This window comes from Perca fluviatilis, chromosome 1, assembly GCF_010015445.1.
Source record: "Perca fluviatilis chromosome 1, GENO_Pfluv_1.0, whole genome shotgun sequence".
NCBI lineage: Eukaryota > Metazoa > Chordata > Actinopteri > Perciformes > Percidae > Perca > Perca fluviatilis.
Genome location: NC_053112.1, coordinates 23815208 through 23834493, shown reverse-complemented (window position 1 = coordinate 23834493; position 19286 = coordinate 23815208). Strand labels below are relative to the sequence as shown.

General features: G+C 40.5%; 1 protein-coding gene across 3 annotated transcripts in view; it reads right to left on the bottom strand.

Moving 5' to 3' along the window:
* The window catches only part of plppr2b (phospholipid phosphatase related 2b), a 50208-nt gene extending 36926 nt beyond the window's left edge, over positions 1-13282 (bottom strand). Inside the window, exons 1-2 of one of the 3 annotated variants that reach the window (XM_039814944.1) lie at positions 12682-13282; positions 8278-8388 (exon numbers count right to left, since the gene is read on the bottom strand). In XM_039814944.1, the coding sequence (XP_039670878.1) occupies positions 8278-8388 (111 nt within the window). In that variant the 5' untranslated portion in view covers positions 12682-13282. Of the gene's footprint in view, positions 1-1782; positions 1809-8277; positions 8389-12681 lie in introns of those variants that run through there. The other 2 variants (XM_039814953.1, XM_039814963.1) reach the window with 2 other exon arrangements.
* Between the last annotated feature and the right edge of the window lie 6004 nt (positions 13283-19286).

Genomic DNA, 19286 nt, shown 5'->3' with positions numbered 1-19286 from the left:
TGAAGAGGGAGGTGACACATGAAAATAATTTGTGCAATTATTTTCAAAAAATGAGCATGAAAACACCCAAGAATGAATCAATACAATTATATATATATATAAATAATGCGTTCAGGGATGTGATTAATTATTTTCTCTTTGCTGACTTTCTTATGTGTTTTAGACATGTTAATGAGAAATAGATTGATTAAAAAACAAAACGATGTTAAAGATAATCATTAGTTGTATATTTAAGAAAAAAAATGGCTTCATTGAAGTTAAGCTGCTTCTACATCAAGATGTAGTCTAACAGAAGAATTTGTAAGGTAAATCTGGAGTTAGTATGAAAAGGAGCACTACTAGAGTAGTTAAGTAAGCATATTTTCTGCTTAGATACGAAGAAAGTACGGGTACAGTTTGGTCAGGGGTGGTCTTGGTACAAGTACAGCAAAAAAAAACATCTTTAGAAAAGAGTAAACACATGCAACAAATGGGTTGCTCGGGGGAAGAAAATGTACTGAGGAATTATCAAACCCAGCAGGGAATATGGATAAGGTAAGCACATGTAGAGAGTATGATGCTTTGTTGTAGGGAACTGTAGCAGTAGGTCTGATGCATTTAGGATGCTGTTCATTATTGGAGCAACTGATGCTGTGCTGCCATCACACCAAAACCAAAAAACTGTGAAAGATGTCAGTTGCTGTCTGTGCTCACACACAGCAACAGAATCCTGTCAACAAGCAGGGTAAGGTGTTTCTTGAAGTTGATGCACTTGGCAGCAAAATCAAGCACTGAAAAATCTATGATCAGCAACAAAACAGATGAAACACAACAGAAGTTTGGTCTGAAATAATTTGGAGCAACCCTTTCTCCTAGAAATTATATTTATATACTACTATTTTTGCCAAATATTTAATGTAGGAAATGTAATTGCCTTGTTGGATTATGTTCAGTGGCAAAGCTTCTTTAAATGAAGGAAAAGTGGTGTTTGTGTACCTAACACAAGTTGTAGAGGGTTGGTCACACATTTAATATCAACATTTTGGAACTTGACAGATGTGTTTAACAATGTCTGCTCAGTATGTTGATAGAAAACCTAGTTGGGCATACAAAGTGCAGGATACCGGGATTCACAAGGATCAAAACTGATGCAGCAGAACCAGCGATCATTCTACTTCCTTGTCAAAACCTGGCACCTACGTTAAATCACAATGTAGCCTCAAGCTGCTAGCCTCAAGGAGAGATAAGGAGTGTGCTACACAGGTCTGGCCTTGTATTCTTCAGCCCCAACCAACGCTGACTCGAGTGACATCACTTAAGGTAGATTTTGCGAAGCTCCTTCTGGAGCCGCACAAGACTTTATACAACTTTTTTCACATACAGTATGCAGTAGCACTCCCAAAGACCTGTAAACAGACTTTGACATGTAAAATTGGTGGAGTTCACCTTTCATTTAGTACATAAACATAACCATAAAAAAGTTGAATCCTGCTTTAGTTGCTACAAGCGAATATCGCATTGCAAGAACTTGCCAGATATGTTGAACAACTTCTCCTCAGTTAGGGCTGGGTATCGTTCAGAATCTTTCGATCCGGTGCCAATTTCGATACCTCAGTTTCGATACCGATTCCTAACGATACTTTTTTCGATACCATATGTTTTAAAATCCATTTCAACATCAACAAAAATACATTAAACACAAAGCTTTTATTTCCACCTTAATTGTGAATCAAAACAGTTATCAAAATTTAAAAAATCTGGTAAAACTGCTCACTCAGAGTAACATTAATAAAAGTGCCTTGCCTTGCAAGCTCAGCCTGTCAGTCAGTCATCAGGGCAGAGAAACCACAGTTGTGGCTGCTTGTAAGAGGAAGTGGAACGTCAACAGTACCGCGACCGCTTTCGGCTCGCCATTAATATCATATTGCAGCAAATGCTGTCTGCGTGAAGTTTTAAAAAACTGTAACTACACTTGAAACCAACCGTGACTCTCTGTGACTTCAACAAAACTGCAGACAGTTTACTCCGTCCGCACCTCTCCGTGTGCGTATGTGTGTGTGTGTCGGTCGGAGCTCCGCTCTGTGTCAATATGCAGAGAGGACAGATAAGCTTGCGCTTACACGCTAAGACGCTTTTGGAACCGAAATTTGGCACCGAAAGATAAAGAATTTTTCGATACTCATAGGATTGGAATATTTTTTTCGATACCATAAAAGTATCAACGTTCGGTACCCAGCCCTATCCTCAGTATGTTGAAATAATACAGTTGAGGCAGAAATATACTTCCTTTAAAACGTATTTGCTGTTGCAAAGTAGCAGTATGTAAACTGAGACAGAAACCTATGCACCAAATTTTTGCATGAAGTAAAAACAAGTCATGAGAGAAATATTACGGATTAGGCAGAAATGACTGAGCAGGCACAAATTAGGTATCTATAGGGAAGCTGGGCAATGAAAGATGCAAGCAGACATGAACCGAGACCTTAAAGTATCATCACAGACAGCATTGGGCCGTAGACCTACAGTAAAACATTATGTGGTCCGATGCTCAGCAGTCTGTTTACTCTACATAACTGGCTGTACCACAAGAGGATGCAGCCAACAAGGCATGAGGAAGGAGCAGAGAAGAGGAGGAGGCTCAGCTACTCTGAGCTGGCAGTCGAGGCTGAACAGAAAAGCCGCAAAGCCAGGATATAGGATACACACTGCAAAGGCTGGGTGCCATGAATTAGCAGCTACATTACATCCACTGTGATGATTATCTTACTATTTTTACAGCTGATACCACACACTACCACTCACTGGATGTAAGTTGTATGCTCAGTAAGATCCACTCAAAGAATCCACTTGTAGTCACTCTGACTTTCAGAAGTCAGCTTCAGTACAAATGTTCACAGGAGGCCTGTCTGGCCTAGATCACACCAACTTACAACCTTCCTTCCATCCACCAGTGTCTGTAGCAAGTCAGGAATCAGTTGTATCAACATTACTTTTTAAAGAGGGTCCTTTGAAGCAGTGCATCTGTTAGGCTGCAGACCAGTCTCTCGTGTGGCTTTGCAGCACGATGGCAGCCACAGCAGTAGCATGGAGTGAAAACAGGAGAGAAGCGTAAAGACACAGAGCTACAGTATGCAGCTAAAAGCAAAATTGTGTGAAATCTCACTCGTTTGTATTGGAAACTGATAAGGCCAGTTGTCACATTTTAATCTAGAAGAAGAAGAAAACAATTACTATGGGAGACAGAGGGAAGACAGTTGAAGGAAGAAACATGGAAAGTGTAAATAGAGGAGCGAGAGATACATTAATCAAAGTTAGAGACGGTAGACAAGCCTTGAGATTAAGCAGCGTTGAACTGACAGCGGGATTTGACTGAGAACTTGGAAAAAGGCCATCAAGATAAAATGATAAAGGAAGAGAGAGCCTGACAGTGAGAGACAGAGAGTTAGATTGTGGTAAAAAGAGGGAAAGAGAGAGGGAGTCAGCAGAAAGATCACAAGAGAGAAAAAAGAAATAAGACTGGGCATTTGAATCGGGAAAAAAATTGGGTAATGAGATGCTAATGTAACAACAAAAGAGTGAGTGCCCTCCGGGGGGAGCTATGCTACAGCAAGCTGCTTCAGTATGAACACATTAGAAGGGGGAATTGAATTTAAAAATGCCCTTTATTAAACTACTGCAATGTACACAGATTCATTCAAGCGCATATATAGTCATTAAAGTCAATTTAGATTTACATCTCCCCACCTCTGGCCCTGTTTAAACAAAACAAAAACAATGGAGAGAGGGGTGATTACAGTAAGGTGACAAAATGGTATAGAAACTGCAAAGAGCAGAGACAGTATCAACTGCACATAACTCCTCCTGCATGTTACCTTCCGTTGTGTGATATGAGGTGAGCATGAGGACAAGGTCTACGTGCCCTGAAAGGAAGGGGTGAACAGAAACGAGGGTAGAAATGAAAAAAACAACGAAGAAGCGATCGAGACCCATGAGGGAATATGAAGCTGGAGAGGACGAATGAGGAGAAAGGAGATCTTTGTGATAGCAGACAGGCTTGTGAGTGGGAGGAGGAGATGAAGCTTTACAAGTAAAGGGGAATAATGGAGAGATCCATCGTGCAAAAGATGTAATTACTCAAGGGAATAAGTGAAGGAGAGAGGAGTGATGTGGAGGATCTGAATAAAAACAGTGACTGGGCAGTACTCAAGAGACCCTCAAAGAGAATACTGGAGGAGGGGAGGAGCACCACTGACAGATATAAGCCTAAAGATAGCATAGACGCACTATGAAAAAATTAGAAAGCTGGAAGATCATTATAACAAGTTCTCAAGAGGATGCTGAGAATGAGCCAATACCAAAGCACAATGAAAGAAAAGAAAAGAAAGCCTAAGACCTGCAGGGATTGTGAGATATTTGTGCTATAAACAGATGCAGCGGTAACAGAGGTGTGTGTTGTTGAGGAGTGTTATGTGGAAAGAGCATAGGATTCATGTATTTAGTGAGGCACAGAGAGCGGATGAAAAAAAGCTGTACTGTGATCTCAAGAGGATGTTGTGAATGAGTGAATGAGTACAAAGAAAAGAGAGGAAGAACGAGGTTGAACAAAATCCTTCAGGAGATTCAGTTGAGGTGCTACAGCAGGTACACTAAAGAAAGATGCAGTTTTCCAAAGACAGTTTACACTAGAAACTTTAAAAAACCCTAAACAAGGCCAGGTTTTCACAAGATCTGTGTTTACCTAAGTTTGTTCAACCGGTGGGACACAAAAACGTCCATATCTATCCTCAGCTCTCTTGTTTGGCTCTGGGCTATATCTACAGTTGCAAAGCCTGAACCTCTGACTCATCTATTCAACTTTCAATGGCACCATTTGACTTTCCACCAACCTCAAGCTTTAATATTTTAACCTGTATAAGAATGCAACATCACATTGTTTTGGGTGAATTCAAATTTTTTATTTTTTTTTTATTTCATAAAAACAGCTAATTCAGCTATCGTTGCTGTAGCTCAAAGGACCTGCAGGCCTGGAGCGTGTTAGCGGCAGCACAGGCTAATTGGGTTTCCGTTCTTAATTAGGCCAATTAATTAGAAAATGCAGCTGAGGCCATGAGCGCTCCATCAGGTCATTTAGGGATTACAAGGAGAGAAGAAGAGTCGGGGGAAGGGCAGAGAAGTGGAGAAAAGGTACTGAGCAAAAAGGTCACTTGAGAGGGTCTTTTTTGCGGGAATACCTCAGCGATAGACCACTGAATGTTATCTCAAATTGATTCACAGACTGAGGGTAATTACCCATTTGTGTAAATGTAGCTAATTCATCCAATTTCCCAATTGAAGCTCATTGTTGTTAATCTGCCATGAGAAATGTGAAATGCTGGAATAAAGAGATGTGGGAAGAAATAGAAGAGAAGAGGAGCATTCAGAGGCAGAAGATGGTAAATGTGCTTTCAATGTGTGTCCATCAGTTTGCTCTGTGTGACTCCACACAGTATATACTGTAGCTAACGCTTCATTTCTGCCCACTTTCATGTACAACCTGCATCTACACAGCATATTATGCAACTTTACTGTAGGGCCTTGTCCCCCCAGCTGCCCCCCTAACTTTGGTGTTCAAAAAAACTGTGCTTGTAAAAACAAACTGCCACTATGTGCACAAGCTTCTTAAAACATTGAAACAAACAATTAATTTATATTAATTAATAATAAATAATAATTGTAGATGTGATCTTAGCCCCCTGCCCCTCAAATACTTAGCTACATCCCTGCATCAAACATGCAGAGCAAGCGTTTGCACAGTCTGGCTGGAACACAGAGAGTCTGCTGCGGTGTGGCGGCCCTGCAAAGACCGGGGCGACTGAGCTGCCCCCGAGCCTCTGAAGGTGAAGTTTAAAAACACGTTTAATTTAAAGTTAAATTTGTAATAAATGTAATGTATGCTAAAGGCGAGTTAGCATCAACATTCAGCATTCTGCCCTTAGATTAGTTTTCATTTTAGATTTAAAGTGGCCATATTATGCTCATTTTCAGGTTCATAATTGTAATTTGAGATTGTATCAGAAAAGGTTTACATGGTTTAATTTTCAAAAAGCACCATATTTTTGTTGTACTGCCCATTGCTGCAGATCCTCTTTTCACCCTGTGTCAGGTCTCTGTTTTAGCTACAGAGTGAGATATCTCAACTTCTGTAACATTTTGTTGGCAGTCGCACATGCGCAGTAGCTAGGTAAGGGTCATAATTGCTAGCTAGCTTTTTCTCCAACTTCTGCCTGTACAAGGCAGGATTAGCTGGGAGACTTCTTCTAAACGAGGGCGCACTTCCAACTTTGCGTGGAATACCTGCAGAAAAGGGACATGTAAGTAGTTTTATACAATTTATTTTGTAGATTAGGCTGAATTTCTATGTGTTGTAGCAGTGTTTTGCCATCGAGAACGAGCTAGCATGCTAACGGTTAGCCCCCTAGCCCCCTCGTTTCGGCTAGTGACGTAGAAAGCCGTGCAGATTTTGAACAGCTCACCCGGAGATTGAAGACAGGACACATTCAGAAACCTGTATCTCACTCAAAACAGCATGGATGTTTTTTTTTCAAAGATTGTATGTGTGTGGAAGCACCAGAGACACAACATAACACCCTGAATCCCAGAAAAAGTGATTTTTTTGTAATATGGGCGCTTTACAAGAACAGCATACAAAATATTACAAACTGGCATGTTTGAATTCATAACGTTTACAGAGGGTCGCTGTTTCGGTGGCGTTACGTTACAACACACTACACAGTGCTTGCTGAGACCGATCATTTGTATGTGATTAGTTAAGGAGTACTCATAATCAACTTTCTCTCACATATCACGGTAATAAAGCTCCACAAATTAAACCAGGGGACATCCTTTACTGTCAAACTGGGAAAACAACAAATACAACAGGATTAAGAAGGCTAGTCTAAACATAACTGTTGTGTGCATGTAATAAATGTCTTCTGATGTTATGTTTGTTAGGCTATTTATTAGCTACAGGGCCCTACAGTGTAATGTAATACAAGGATAACCACAGCTTTTCACATCTTGACTTTTGCAGGCCAGAGTAGCTGGAGATATTAGCTGAAGCGTAAAAGTGGGGATACTGCCAGCCAAGAAAATTCTGAGTAGTGTACAGGACGAAGAGAAGGGGGGAAATAAAGAAGGAGAAGGCAGTAAACTGGAGAGACCAGGCGAGTCAGAGCAGGAGAAGACCACAGAATGAGATGCAGAAATAAGTGAAAGAGAAAAGGGAAAGGAAGAATTGACTGTGAGGAGGCTGCAGATTCAGAGAGAGGGACAGAGGCGGGGAGTGATCAGGAGGAGGCAGATGAAGATGACAGGGAGGAAGAGGCCTGCAGTTACCCCTGGACCATATGGTTTGTTTATATTCTCCTTCTATATAAATTGCAGTACAGTAGCATAACATGTCGTGTCACTGACTGACACGACATGTTTTTTGTCGTTCAGTTTTTGGCTATTTCCATTCGGTTGTATATGTTATAGGGTTAGATATGTAAATATTTACATATACATAATAAACAATGTTTTACAGTTTCTCTATCATAGCATTTGTTTGACTTTTGTTTGATCATAATTACTGATAAAATAAGACACATTCTGTTCTATTTTCTGTTCTATTTGTCTGTATCAGTAAATATGATCAAGCCATGTAATTCAATTTCAACTAAATTCGATTTTATTTATAGTATCAAATCGTAACAAATCGTTGGTTCTCAAGACACTTTACAGATAGAGTAGGTCTAGACCACGCTCTATAATTTACAAAGGCCCAACAATTCCCCCAAGAGCAAGCATTTGGTGCAACAGTGGCGAGGAAAAACTTCCTTTTGGGCAGAAACCTCAGACAGACCCAGGCTCAGGCAGCCATCTGCCGCTGCCAGTTGGGACACAGAGACGGATACAGAGATACAGATATAGAGAATTATGATTCATAATAATTATGTCAGTTGGTATGGTGAACGGTGGCAATTATAGTAACAATAAAGATAATGGAACTATGACTAGAAATAATAGTTGTAGCAGTTCAGGGCGTAGCAGGGTGTTGCGGGGCATAGCAGTGCGTTTACGTATGGGGGTTCCCATTTACCGTCTTCCCCTGCCACCCTGGCAAGATCTCTCGCTACGCCTTTGCCACCCCATGTAACATTTTCTAGATCCGCCACTGCAACTTTACAATATCAGCACAGTCAAGTCTGATGAACACAATAGGTGAACCATGGTGCTGCATGCTGGTCCCTTTTGAACAAAATGTGTCCAAACACTCACCTCCACAAAGAGGAAGCAGGGCACGATGTAGGTGCTGGTCTTCTGCTGGCCGCTGTCTTCAGGAAGGCTCCTCATCGCTCTCCTCTGTGCTGACAGCTGACTGTCAATCATCTGTGGGGTAAAAAGTCATTGCAAAGCTTTACTTTACTTATTTCTGTTTAAATCGAAAGGATATGCTGGGTGCAGAGCTACTGGGCAGTAAAACACAAACTACTTCATGTTTGTCAAAAACTAAAATTGCAAATTTTGAACTTGACATCAAAACAATATATTATCACTCAAGCACAGACAAATATGTGAAATTTAAATAAATTTGTGTTGATCATTTTAATGTAGTGCTCATAATAATAAACAATAAATACAGTGTTTACTGTGAGGGCAGCCTGGGTCTTTAAGAGAATTCAGAATTCAACCTTAAACTCATGCCAAGCCAACCTGTACTGTAAGTTTGGCTGTGGATAATAATTGGCTTGACTTGTTGGTAAGGAAAGAGACCTGACTGGCACCTCGAATTAGTCATAACCTTGTGACAACAATGAGTCACTAAACAGTCGTATGAGTTCCAGAAGAACAAATAGTCTTTTTATATTCAGTGTCGGGCTGAGAGTAAATCTTAGGGTGAGAGTTTCTTTTTTACCTGAAAGTTCAGTATCTAAATCCTATTTACACTTGTTTTAAAATGTGTTTTGGTGATCCAAAGACAAGTGGACAGCCAAAGCCGTTCACACCTCATACGTCTCTAGCTGACCACTTGTGTTCAGATTTCATTACTGCCTACGTCACTTCCACTAGAAGATTAAAGGGCCCCGTGCACAGTTATTACGCCCACACGTGAGTGGTTGTGACGTTACAGCTGGAGATATTGTTGACCAACCAACAGAATCGAACACATCTCCTTCATTCCTTTTCTTTGAGCATTTGTGTCTTGCCTGCATGCTATTATGTCCAATGCCAACATTCAAGGCCCATCTCAGCAAATAATTAACCTTAAAATCAAGCAGTGGTGAAATGTAACTCAGTACATCTGCTCATACTTAAGTATTTCCACGTTATGCTTCTTTATGCTTTCACTCCATTTCAGAGGGATACATTGTACTTTTTACATTTCGACATGTATCTGACAGCTGTAGTTACTAGTCACTTTGTCGATTCAGATTATTAATACAAAATCAAAATCTAATGCAGTAATATGTGTGATATCAAACCTTCACCATAAACAATAGAAGTCCATGCATTTAACCAATTAAGATCTTCAATCATTATAAACACTCCTTACAGCTGGAGCTCATAATGTGATATCCACCCATTAGTAAACCAGGGACCTTCATCACTGCTGATAGCCTGTGCGCGCCATGTTGTAAATTTTATGAATAATTATGTTTGAGCACGAAAAGAGAATCCTCTCATCATCTCTTATCAGGGTTAAAGCACCTATTTTTTATGCGCACAGCTACATATACACATGCACAACACACACAAACTCACTCACTAATACGCAGAGATGCCCACAAAGATACATTCTGAATCAATGCAATCACATGCACAGGTGCGTGCGCACAAACACACACGCGCACGCACACGCACACACACACACACACACACACACACACACACACACACTGTAGGCAATCAAAAGAATTGGGGTTGAGGTTGAAAGGAGGAGAAGTAGAGTGGAAACAGAGGAGCGATGATCAAAAACAAAAACCTGACAGAAAGAGATAAGAGAGACAAAGCCATGATGCAGACGTTCGGAGACTCTTCAGAAGTGAAGAGGGTGGGGTGAAAGCCAGCAGACTCAGCAATGGGAAACAACAGCAATCAGGGGATAACAGGTAGAAGTTGAGGAAAAAAGCTTTGGTCCCCAAAGTGAGAATAGGAGGAGACAGAGAAGAGATGGTGGGGAAAGTTCTTGCAGGAAGGCCAGCTCATGAGATGCTTAGGGTTTTCTGACATGCTGAATAATGTCAAAGTTTTTTGTTTTTCAGTTGAGGGACGCCTCAAAAGGCTTTCAAGTATATCCTCTTTGAATCAAACAGCAAATGCAGTTTTTCTAAGAACTTTGAAATCATGATTTTATCAATCGTAAAGCCACTGCCCTCAGCAGTCTTCAATATGATTTATCCATTTAAACACCAATTGGTTCTCCTCTCAACTATCGAGCCTATTTTTTCCATCTCCTTGACAACAATTATCTTGCTGACTTTATGCCTGAGGGGAAATCTCCGCTGCTGTGTCAGCCCTTTCCCCAATCAATGGTCGTTTTTGGTGAGCGGGGAGGAAGCCATTTCACAAGGTTGGAATGCGTCCATGTCTTCATCAGTGATATAGTAAAATGATACATTTGAAACAAGAAACATTGACAGGAACCACATTTGTTTTTTATCTTGGAATGAATCCAATTCTTCAAAGTTCTTTTAAAGCAAAGCATTATAATTCATGTTCACTGAAGATGCAAAGTACTTACTATTAAGCAGTCTTGTAGTACTCAAGACCGGTCTTGGTCTCAAGACCAATTTTTGAAGGTCTCGTTTCGGATTCGACCGCATTTTTAGTCGGTCTTGTCTCGGTCTCAGTTGAAGAGGACTCTGGATTTTATTCCAAGACCGGTCAAGGCCACAACTGCAGGGATTTCGCTAAATTGCCTGTGCAGTGTCTGATATATGCCTATGTGTTAAAACTTGCGAATGTAACCAGAAACTCAACTTATATCTAATTTGAAATGTGTCACCGTAAACCCCCCTCTCCCTGCCCCCTTTACACACACTCCCAAGAAAGTGAATGCGGGAGACAGGAGAAGAAGCTCTGGCTGTCTAACACAAATCTGGTCTTGGTCTTGAGTCAGTCTCAAACCCTCAAAGTCTTGGTCTTGACTACAACACTGCTATTACGTATTGCTGCAACATGTTTAAAGGATAATTACTTTATATGCATTAATAACTAAACCATTAAAGATGTAATACTCCCAGTAACCTAAATTCACTTAGATCCTGTCACATCTCAAACAGTTTAATCTAACAGAACAATTTAACATACATACATACATATTAAAGATTACTAGACTCCTAAACCAGCAACAAACAGAGATTCAAAGAATTATTCAAATTTAGATATCCTTTTAAAAAGTGTATACAAATTGTAAAGCAAGCTCCACACCAGCTACTGAATAACGTTCCTTGCAATTTTCATGTTGGGGATCGAATCATTCCTGCAAAATCACCTCACCTTGAACTTCCATTATCTGGCAATGAAGTCCCTCTTGGCTGTCTCTGTTCCACATCAGAGATTTATCATCACAGTCCCCTATTTGTAGCTTCACATGAGACTTGTTTATAGCAGCAAATGGTTGAAATGTCTGTAAATTCAAAATAAATGTATGTACAATAAATAAAGTAAATAAATAAACTTAAATTTGCACAACCACACATACAATATTTCAGTATGCATTGTGCAATGTTAGCTGAGTGACAGAGCAGTACAGACTGCACTCGCTGTGTTTAAGTGTGTTAATTATTCAGGCTGTGGTTCATGCTTGTCTGCTTCATAGGACACACTATCCCACTACATTACATTACATGTCATTTAGCTGACGCTTTTAGCCAAAGCGACATACAATTGCTCTGTATGTCTTGCTCAGGGACACATCAGCTGATGTATTGCAGTGGGAATTGAACCCAGATCTCTCACACCATAGGTATGTGCCATATCCACTGCGCCACCCCCACTATTATCCCTCTACTCCAATTTAAGTACAAGCTTCTACTATAGTCGAGCCTCAGTACAGCACAAAGTGCTTTGATTAGTGAAAGGCATTCATTGATGCTAAGTAAAGAGAAAACAGGTTGTGTACACACACACACACACACACACACACACAATGAGAAGCAATGTAAGTTGGCATGACTGACTGTCTCTTCTGTTGCTGTCCATGTTGTTCACTATGATGTGCATCTTTAAGCTCCGCACTGGCACCGCGGCAACAAAAGACCCACTCACTATGTCGCTGGCACACACACTGGTGCATACACACGCTTGCAGAGACTGATATTTAAAAAAAAAACACCTGTATGCACAGGCTCACTCACACACACAAGCAAAAGTGACCATCATCGCAGTATTCATTACACGTCAACTTGTCCAACAAGTGGTTCCTTCACGGCTGATACATGTGCGTGTGTGTGAGAGACAGAGAGAGAGAGAGAGAGAGAGAGAGAGAGAGAGAGAGAGAACATCATGCACATAATTGCTCCTGCTGCACCTCAGGTTCAACAATGTTGGTCGGAGAGATGCACACACACACACACACACACACACACACACACACACGTTTCCCAGAAAAACAGTAAAAAAAATAAATAAATAAGAAAAAGGTTAGAAAAACTGGTTACTGGTTAGAAAAACTCTCACCTTAAATCTCTGTATGCTGGAAACAGTGCTGCTTCCCAGTGACCGCTACCTCCTCCGAGTCTCCGTCTCTAGGAGGATTTGCTCCTGCAGCAGACTGCCATTCTGTGGTTGCGTTGTGGTCTCGGCTCTGCTTCTTTCTCTTTTCCCCTTTTTGTCTCTTTCAAAGCAAAACCACCCCTCACTTCCGCCGCTCCGCCACTGAGAAGCCCGCGGCACTGAGTGAGAATAGAGAGAGAGAGATAGAGAGCTTGCCCACTGCCAGGCACCCAGCCTCCAGCCAGCCTAGTCTATATCTGTCTGCACTCTGCCGCTAGGTCGCTAAGCTAAATATGATGATCTTCAACAGCACTTCAAGGCTAATTAGTCAAGTGAAGGGATCCACAGGCTTGGTGAGGGAGGCTGTTGCTGGTGGATACAAAGATAGAAGAGAGAGAGAAGGAGAGAGAGAATGTGTGTGTCCATCTGTATGCATGTAAGAGAGAGAAAGAAAAGGAAAGGCAAATAGGAGGAGGGAGAAAAGAGTGGGAAGAGGGAATAAGAGAATGAGACAGCTGGAGAGGAGATAGAAAGCAGAAAAGAGCCAGCATGTGTATGAGAGAGAGACAGATGCAGAGAGAGTAAGGGAAGGAGTAAGGGAGACAGAGAATGAGGTACTGTATGTGTGTCAGAGTCTGAGGCAACACAGTGGCTAGAATGGGAGCTACTGTGCACCCCACAAAACCACTTTGATACTGGAAGACACTATAGGCTCTCTGAGAGTGTGTGTGTGTGTGTGTGTGTGTGTGTGTGTGTGTGTGTGTGTGTGTGTGTGTGTGTGTGTGTGTGTGTGTGTGTGTGTGTGTGTGTGTGTGTGTGTGTGTGTGTGTGTGTGTGTTTTATTGGAACACGGAAAGTCAAAGCAGGAGGGGAAAAAAAAGACATGAAAGTACAATGTCAGTGTTTTGGTGTTTGTGTATGATGACAATAATAACAATGACAGCTCAGGTGAGCTGAGATCACAATCCGGCTCAGCCCTGTGGACAGTAGACAGCGGGTTAATGATGCGTCAAGTGGAAAAGTGGAACGCATTCTGCACATGGCCTTATGTGGGTCAGAGGCTCAGGTGCAAGCTCACCAGCAGCATTTGGCTGTGTGTGTGTGTGTGTGTGTGTGTGTGTGTGTGTGTGTGTGTGTGTGTGTGTGTGTGTGTGTGGCATGGGTTTACCTTTAACAAATGTTCTGCTAAAACAAAGACAGTGAATGTTTCTGTACATATATATACATGTATTGATGTGTGTTTGTACATGTTAAGAAATGCTACAATGGCACCAGTGGATTGTCAGACACTGGGAAATTTCCCTCAGGCATTGCCACATACAGTAGGTCTGTACTTAGTGTGGAATACTGTACATAATAGGGTGCGTTTCCAGCCACCTGTTTTGGTGCACATTTCATCATGTTCTTAATTTTTCCCCATCATTTGGGGGTTGACTGGCGCTCTTTTAAACATGTCATCTCATTGCAGCCTCATCTTCTGCAGTGGTTAAATGGCACGATATCTCGATGAACTAAATCCCAATATTCGCTTAACAGGATGGAAAGGCACATAAATTCACATTTTCTTTTGCTGATTTTCTGAATATTCGGTTACAATTTGTGTTTCATTTGGATGGAAACCAGGCCATAGTTATTCACGGCTGGCATATTGAGGTTTTAAGCCTTCAATTTTGCATTGTATGTGAAATGTATTTAAATACTGGTCAATCCGCTTACCAGTACCTCTAACACTCACTACTTAGCATGTTATCTTCTTTGTTTAATTCCTACTTCATTTCTTGACCAGACGCAGTCACTTCCTGGAGTTTCAGATGGACAAAAAGAATAGTCCAGCATATAATCCCCCATAGAACCATGTTAGTTGTTTTACTTAGATTTTTGTATGGATTAAACAACCAAAATATAACATGTTAGTTAGTGAGCATCAGGGGTTCTTGTTGTCAGATTTAGTTACCTTTGGACAGAGCCAGGCTAGCTGTGTCCCCATTTCCAGTCTTTATGCTAAACTAAGATAACCAGCTGCTAGAGCCTCATATCTACCATACATACACGCGAGTGGTACCAATCTTCTCAACTAATCTTTGGTACAAAAGTAAATATTTCCCAAACTGTCAAACTATTTCTTTAACATTTTAGGAAAGTAAATTTTATCGCCTCTCATATTTAAAATTTAGAATTTAATAAACTCTTAGGAGAGTAGGTGGCAAAGGAAAAACTGCATCCCTCTTGCCAATATAAATTTCCAAATACATATCCATGTCTTACAAATACTTTTTAGCCAAATGTGGAAGGAAACAGCATTATAAGAGCTGTCCACCCTCTTGCTGTACTCAAACAAATCGTTTACAGCTGTGGAGGGCACGGAACACTCAAAGTAAAGTGTCTTCTTTTTTTCTGACTGAATAATAAAATCACATGGTGTCACGGATGTCATAGTTCCCATGGCAACCCCCTGCATCCACAGAGTGAAACGACAAGCGACGAAATATGCAGATATACACATACACATTTTAAAGTACACATTCCAGTGTAGAGGAAACAAGGGCCAGTTAAAAATGGCATTACTACAAACCATTAAATTCCCATAGCTGAATGACACCCCTCCCACAAGCTCACACTTAAACACACATAATGTAACTAGTCTAACTCAATGCTGTCTGAGGCGACCAAAAAATGTGTGTGCAGAAGGTGTGTTGAGGACAAGCAGCACTTGCAAGAAAATAATCTCAAACTGCAAGAATGACATGACTCTGTTGACAATTTTTAATCTCTGACACTGTGATCAAAAGCTCAAAACAATAAGATCATACCAAGCAAGTTAAGGCACTGTAATTTCTTCCTCTTCTTCTTTTACTTCTCATTATCATCATTATTACTGTCACTTAAATAAACCCTAAACGTCCTCTAAAGCCACCTCCCAAAGCCATCCCCCATTGTACTGTACAGTTTCCATAATGTGAGGCCATAAGTGGCATCGCCTCTAAAAACTCATGAGAGGTGGACTTTTCCACAAATTAAAAGGTTGTAACAGCAACTGGTTACTGCAAGGACACAGAAACAAACGCAGTGTATCTTGGTGACTATATTAATATTTGTCTTTTACAGCTTCCCAAAGGGCATCTATATTATCCACCCCATCACTTTAACTCACACTCTGCAGGTGTGTGGATTTCAGGAGCATCTCTTTCATGACGGTTGATGCCTTTAGATATGTCTCTCTGGTTTTACACAGTGATGTACGTGATCAAATTAATCAGGTAGCATCATACATTAAAAGAATGTAACGACTGAGAGGACTTGTCAGTCAAGGGCGAAACGGGGAAGGTGCAGTAAGACTGAAAATAGAGCAAGTACACAGAGGTGGGCATGTGTAGCCTGCAAATAGTTAGACACACACACACACACACGCATGCACGCACACACACACACACACACACGCACGCACGCGACACACACACACACACACACACACACACACACACACAAACATGCAGGACATTGTCCTCTGTTAACTTTCTTTTTTAGACACTCCTTTGCAGTATCCCTTTAGTACATCCAGTGCAGTAGGTATTGTGCCCTATATTATGTAGTGAGGTGTAATGTTAAGTTGTGGAGGTTGGGCTTGGGAATTTGGTATTAATGCAATCGCATAATTCAATGCATAATCAGCCAAAGTCTGCATATTTATGCGGGGGCCGCATTTTTTCAAATACGCCGCACTTCCGCCGCATAAATTGCCGATTTCCGCGCAAAATATGCGGGGCTTGCATGATTTCATAATCCCCGCATTTTCGTTGCAAAAAAGTCACATATATCTTATACATTTTCCCGTTGCCATGGCAACATTATGAAGTGACGTAATTACGTGACGTGAACATCATCGAAAAGCAGGGTGTTGGGGGAATCCATCGCATTTTTTAAGAAAACGTGCCGCATAATCAAGGATTTTTGCCCGGAACAATCACAAAAAACCTCTTTTCCTTTTCTGGAAGGACTGATTATCATCTGTTGTTTTCAGACAGACAAACTAGCTGGTGAACACTAGCTTTGTGTCTGCTGGATGTGTTAAATAGGCAACTGTTAACAAGTTCACCATATCAACTTAAAATGTAATGTCAGTTCTGTGTTGCTTGTTTTCATTGTCCCCAAAAGGCACCAACATTTGTTTCTGTAGCTTGTTTAAGTTATCTAACCCAAACCATAACCACACCTCTTAAATTGCAATTGCCACGATTTTTCTCTAATCTTAACCATACCATAGTTGCTATATGCAGGTATTGCATAAGTGAGAGTCTTGTAAAATCAAAGTCCAGTTTCCAATATTGACATAATTGACTGGTCAAATGTTTGGAGCCCTCCTTCGCATACGTACATAACCATGCACAAACAAGTCTTCACATTAGGTATTTTCACACTCACTTACTGTATATGGCACTAGGGTGGCTGAGTGGTTAGACAAACTGACCTTCAGCTCGATTCGACAAGCATCTGTCCTGTTAATGGTTTTCATGAAATCTAGCAACCCACATGGAACCTCACATTGTAAACCTCTGATCATGTCTTTTTTTTACATTTGTATTGTATGCATACAAACAAACTCAAGGACACAAATGGTGCTGTTTCTACAGTATTCTACAAAAGCACATACAAGCAAACAAAGAGCAGTGTTTAGAAGGTGCTGGTACTCATATGAATGAACACAGGGACAAAAGCACATGCGTGCAGTATTGTAAGGAAAGGTTGCTATACTGACAAATACCGTCCCCCCACACACACACACACACACACACACACACACACACACACACAGTTTTGCCATATTGTTTAGGGGATGCTGTGTGATATAAGCCTGTGTGCTCCTACTATCTGGCTGTTCATGTGAAGACTCTCTCTTGTCTTGGAGAATCAGAAGTAGGCCGAGTCAGTGGATGTGCTCATTTCATACACTATCCCCCCCCTGTGGATCAGAGCCAAGGACATTCTCGTTTCAAATTGCCATGCTGGGGAATTTCAGCCATAAAGAATTAATCAGAGTTTTTGCAAAGTGGGATATATAAAGAAGATACAGCACAGGTCAGCTAAGCTGTAATTCATATGACTAAAACACTGACCATCTAAAGACGCTGTTATGATAGTACTTCAGGCGTTTCTACCCTAGATTTGAACAAATTAAAAAAGCAATTAATGTTGATAAAATGATCCTGAATTATATTAAAGTATAAATTAAAAACGAGTAAGTTATAATAAAATATACATAAAAATAGCTTGACCTAGTTGTATTTCATGGAGCTATAGAGTAGTTGAATGGTGGCTTTGGCCTGTCCTTGTTGTCACTCATGAACAAAACTTTTTATCTTTCCCATTCCAGGGTCAACATAGATATTATGTGACATGATGTAATACAGGACACTTCAAGGAATTGTTTTGGTTTGTACCTAACTACACTCACAAAACTAAACAGTATAACACAATTCACACAAAGGAATACAAGTTCAGCCTACTGAAAAAAACACAGCTGGAAATGAAATCTTGCATCCTGGCAAACCCAGATGAATGTGTTGTGTGTAGTGTATTTAAGTTTGACTGATGCTTCAAATTAAAAAGAACACGCCACAAAACCCTACCTAAGAATACGACACACGTTTACCCAGTAGCTTGAAGGCACTGAAAAGGTTTAGGGCTTGCCCCTTTACATAGGACAACAGCAGCAACTTGGATTATAAGGGATTCCCACATTGACCCTGTATCACAAAAGGGAAAGAATTATCAAAAGAAGTCATCTTTCAAACCACATCTGCAGCATAATCCACTACTTCTTGTCTGTCAGTTCATGACCTTTGTATTTTCCAGTCACTCATATTTTCATTAAATATGCCAAAACACAGATACATATACACAGATTTAAGTCAACTTTGACACATTCACTCAATGTCAATTTCAAAATATTTTTAATCCAGCTATAAACAGATACAACTAATTAGGGTGGGGCGTATATATTTTTTTATATAATTTCTATCGCGGTGTTAAAAAGAAAAACAGCGGCCAAACTGTGTTATGACAATATTTAAGTCATTTGGAAGATGCTTTACGTTCTGATCCTTGCAGTTTTTAATAAAATTAGAAAATACTCTACACTTTTTTTAGATTAGTCAATTTAAATTTTTCCTCTAACATGCTGAATTGGATGAAGTCCTATCTTATAGATAGGGTTCAATGTGTAAGGATGGGTAGTGAAACATCACCCTTTATGATCAATGAGATGGGTGTGCCCCAGGGTTCAATCTTAGGACCTCTCTTATTTAGCTTATACGTAAATGACTTGCCATCAATTTGTACAGGGTGTGAAGTTCAGATGTATGCAGATGATACTATATGTCCATGCAAAAACCAAAAAAGAAGCAGCTTTTAAACTTAACACAGCAATGGCAAATGTAACTACATGGCTTGAAAATTCTCACCTGTGTCTAAATGTAAAGAAAACTGTTTGCATGTTCTTTACAAAGACACACTCCGCATCTGACTGTGATCACAAAGTCTGTGTGTGGTGAGAATATTCAAGTTGTCTCTCA